The sequence below is a fragment of the Bison bison genome, unplaced genomic scaffold, assembly GCF_000754665.1.
Source record: "Bison bison bison isolate TAMUID 2011002044 unplaced genomic scaffold, Bison_UMD1.0 scf7180017864097, whole genome shotgun sequence".
Classification (NCBI taxonomy): Eukaryota; Metazoa; Chordata; class Mammalia; order Artiodactyla; family Bovidae; genus Bison; species Bison bison.
In genome coordinates this window covers 1,108,301-1,112,873 of record NW_011494669.1, presented here as the reverse complement: position 1 = coordinate 1,112,873, position 4,573 = coordinate 1,108,301, and the positions used below count along the sequence as shown (strand labels likewise).

General features: G+C 39.4%; 1 protein-coding gene across 1 annotated transcript in view; it reads right to left on the bottom strand.

Annotated features, from left to right (window-relative positions):
- Window positions 1-3,971: 3,971 nt before the first annotated feature.
- The window catches only part of LIPN (lipase, family member N), a 21,122-nt gene continuing 20,520 nt past the window's right edge, over window positions 3,972-4,573 (bottom strand). Inside the window, exon 9 of the mRNA XM_010838534.1 lies at window positions 3,972-4,205. Coding sequence (XP_010836836.1) covers window positions 3,972-4,205 — 234 coding nt within the window. The remainder of the gene's footprint in view (window positions 4,206-4,573) is intronic.

Below are 4,573 nucleotides of genomic sequence, written 5' to 3'. Positions count from 1 at the left end.
GCATCACTGACTCAATGGACATGGGTTTGGGTGGACTCCGGGAGTTGGTGATGGACAGGGAGGCCTGGTGTGCTGTGGTTCATGGGGTCGCAGAGTTGGACCCAACTGAGCCAATGAACTGAACTGAACCATACTATTTTCATCATTATTATTTGTATTTGGGTTGGCTCTGTGGGAGATGTGATGATACTGATGAAATTTTTGTTTGTTTTATTTTAAAAGTGACTGAAGTTTTGATGGGACTAAAGTGGCACCCCACTCCAGTATTCTTGCCTGGAGAATCCTGTGGACAGAGGAGCTTGGTGGGCTGCTGTCCATGGGGTCGCACAGAGTTGGACACGACTGAAGTGACTTAGCGTGCATGCATGCATTGGAGAAGGAAATGGCAACCCACTCCAGTATTCTTGCCTGAGAAATCCCAGGGACAGAGGATCCTGATGGGCTACTGTCTATGGGGTCGCTCAGAGTCAGACACGACTGAAGCGACTTAGCAGCAGCAACAGCAGCAGCAAAGTCCTGTTACATGTTGACATTGGCTAGGAAAAGTATTTCTTAACCTATCAAGAATACCAACAATCTGTTTGCATTCTACCCCAAAGCACTTAAATCACACAGAACTCTAAAATGTAATGAGAATCACATCAATGTTTTGTAATCATGGGCAGAGAATTGTGTAGTTAAGTCAGTGGAAGCTTTTAGAGCACTGACATTTTCCCTTAGGTCCCTATACATGTTAGTGATGGTGTCAACATAAAATTCAGCTTTGGTTGAGTTGTTGTTTAGTCGCTAAGTTGTGTCTGACTCTTTGCGACCCCTTGAACAGTAGCCCACCAGGTTCCTCTGTCCATGGAATTTCCCAGGCAAGAGTACTGGAGTCGGTTGCCATTTATTTCTGCAGGGGATCTTCCTGACCCAGGGATTGAAGCTGCATCTCCTGCACTAGGAGGCGGATTCTGTACTGCTGAGCCACCAGAGACAAGGAATTAACTTAAATTATAATTCTATATTCTTTTTGAACCAATAATTCTGGTTCAAAGATACTTTATCTTGTAGGTACAAATTATATTTGTATAAAGTTTAAACTGATATTTGTACAATATTTTCTATAATACTGCATGTAATTACAAAAAATCCTAATTCATCATAATCTCTATTAATGATGAATTTCCATGTAACCTTTAATAATGTTCCATGTGAACTGATGGAGAATGATTTCTAAGAGATAGTAAGTGATCAAAGCAAGACATGGTAAAGACTGTACAATATGGTACCAAAAGGAGAAAAAACTAAATGGGTGTCTGTGGATTCATTTGAATAAGCAGAGCATAATCTGTAGAAAGACACACAAAAATATTGGTAAGAGTTAGGTGTCTTTGGAGGAAAAAGTGCATGATAAGGAGTTGGGAGAAAGAGGAAAACTTACTTTTTATTCCCTATTTTTATCTTTCAGATTTTGTGCCTGTGTATGGTAGAATAGAGTATCTTCCCCAATTCTTCATTCTTGTATAATAGCATTTTATATCCACACTTTTTGGCATGTGGTTTGCAGTTTCTTCCTGTAGGTGAAGCAGACTATTCTGCATCATTGAGGTAAGGCTTGGTCTTGTGATCTGAATTAGCTGAAGGCATATGAACCAGCAGAGGTTTAAATATTCTAGCATGATCTTGTTCACCATCTTGTGTTCTTGGGATCTGTCACATGAAGAACATAATCCTGAGGGCTGCTAGTTCCAGAATGAAGAGAAGGTATGGCGCAGACCAGGACCCAACTTACAGCTTTGAGCCAAGCCAAGGTGATCTGTGTAAAATGGAGCCACAGCAGCCAAAATGTGGACTTGTGAGCATAAAAAAATAAACGTTTGCTGTGTAAGCCACTGAGTTGTTCATTGCGCAGGATTGTTGTAGCAGTAGCTGAATAGGGCAAATCCTATCGAAGCTCTCTTAACTGACCCTCACTTAACCAGATTCCTATATTAACCAACGCCCTTTTTTTCTCTATGTAAACATTAACTGATGGCCATTGCCTCTTAAATATTCATAATTAGCAGGGTAATCTATTACAGTCACATCCTTCCACTCCTTCCAGCTGAGTCATATGCTTACTAAGAGATAGATATCTGTTCTCAGTCTTACCTATTTGTTCTATCAGTTGAGTTATTGATAACTCATAGTTTATGATAACTCATAATTTAATTAAATGTGGCTAAAATAGGATGTGGGCTTCCAAGGAAGTATTAGTGGTAAAGAACCTGTCTATCAATGCAGGAGATGTAAGAGACACAGGTTCAATTCCTGGGTTGGGAAGATCCCCTGGAGGAGGGCATGGCAACCCACTCCAGTATTCTTTCCTGGAGAATCCCCATGGATAGAGGAGCCTAGTAGGCTACGGTCCATAAAGTTGAAAAGAGTCAGACATGACTAAAACAACTTAGTATGTATGCACGCAAAACAGAACGTATTGCTTATACGAAAACTACCATGTGATCTTTGAATGAGCTCAATAAAAGTCACTAAAAACTGTGATAAAATTAGTTTAATCTTGGTAAATAAATACTATAAAGACATAAAAGGATTTTATTTAAACTTGCTTCCCAAATTTAAAAAAATTGTCATCCCTTTTAAAGACACTAAAACTAAAAATGATCAATTATAGATTATTTATTGGAGAATGATTATATAGTATTCAGCATCCAAAGACCTTGACTCTGCATGCAAATATTTGTGAACTACTACACTAATCTGTTTTAAGTTAAACTGCTGAAAGTACGTATTGTGCATTATTTATTAAATTTATGATTCCTTGAGGCTCATAGACAGTTTTCCATTAATTACATCTTCATGGAAGGAAAGGTCCTTTCCAGGTTCGCACCTGGAATTCATTCCTGAATTCAGGAATATAGAACTGACACTAAAACTTCCTGCTACTCTTGGAACTCTGTACTGAGTCCTAGACTCAGTGTCTGGCATCAGTTAGAGACTGAAATAAAGCACGACTTTAGAATCCCTAGTGCCTCTCTTCTGGTCCTCAGTCAGGCTTTCAGAAAGCTGCTTTAAATGCTAAAGGGTAGGAATGCAATAGTATAAATTCCACTTTGATAATGAAGGCATAATGGCTGATCAGTTTAGTTTATCTTTAAAGCAAAACAAGAAAGAATGAGCTCTCAAATGCTATCACTTAAGACTACTGTCTATGAGTTCTAGTACACTATTTTCAAAAAGCTTTATTCAATTTAACCTTGTTTTAAAGACAGTAGTCTACCGTGAAAAATTTTAACAACTAGAAATTCAGTTTATCCTAGTCATCCTCAATCTTGTCTCTGCAACCCCCTCCCAATCCCCCAGCTTGTAACAGTAAAACTCCAGGAATAGTTTGATGTGGTTCGTTTTCCATTCTGCTGTTCTTTTCAAGCTTGATGTGGATCAGGGTTATTTCATGGCTTGTCTACTAGATGACCATGTGACTATTGCTCGGACTGTGATTTTGAGAAAGCCACAGATTACAGCCATCTGAAATATTTTCCCAAATAACCTCCCGACAAGATTTTTCTAGGCCAGCACTCCTATGCTTACATTCAATCCTTTGAAAAGAGAGGATGGGGAGTGGGTATTATTTGCATGAAGCCACTATATATATTTGAAATAAGAAAGACAAAGGCCTCCTTTAATTCTTCCCTGAAGTGTACAGTTAGCAGAGAAGAGTTTGCTAGAGCTTCTTAGATGAAAAGCATGGACTTGGCTCTGACTGAAAGAAAGAGATTCTGAGAGTTCAGATGTGGACATTTGCTTGAGAAAGAGCAGCACAGTTGGAATAATTCCTAGCTGGGATGCCATGATAAGAGAACACCTCAGCAAAAGCAACAAGGTGAAGGAGGCCGGTGTACATCTCACTGCTATTTAAGTAGACTAGTATTTCCCCAAAGCCTCTTATGGGCTTGGAAGCAACTCCTATCTGAAAAGTAGGTATATTGCAGTTAGGGATATGACTTCATCAAATCTATGATTTTGCTGTATACTCGTTTAGCGGCATCGAGGCCCCAGATGAAATCAAAGTGGTTCCAATCCGGCAATAGTTTGAAGTAACGGAGATTCCTGATTTGGGGGAGTATCCTGGCCACATCTCGGGGTGTGATAAGAATATCATTTCCACCTGCCCAAATAGCAGTAGGTACTTTCATGGCAGTCAGGTCATATAGTGGAGGACGACTCTACGGAAGAGAGAGAAAGGACATTCATGAAAGGAAGCTCCTCAGAGCAACAACTGACTTCAAATAAGTAGAGAGACTACTAGATGAGTATTTACAATGACCATAGGAAGACAGTATGCAATGGTCCCTATATTCAAGGAGTGTGAAGGAACAAGGCAAAATGGCTAAATAAATATTTGCATATAAACTGTGGAAAATTCTGAAAGAGATGGGAATACCAGACCACCTGATCTGCCTCTTGAGAAATTTGTATGCAGGTCAGGAAGCAACAGTTAGAACTGGACATGGAACAACAGACTGGTTCCAAATAGGAAAAAGAGTATGTCAAGGCTGTATATTGTCACCCTGTTTATTTAACTTATATGCAG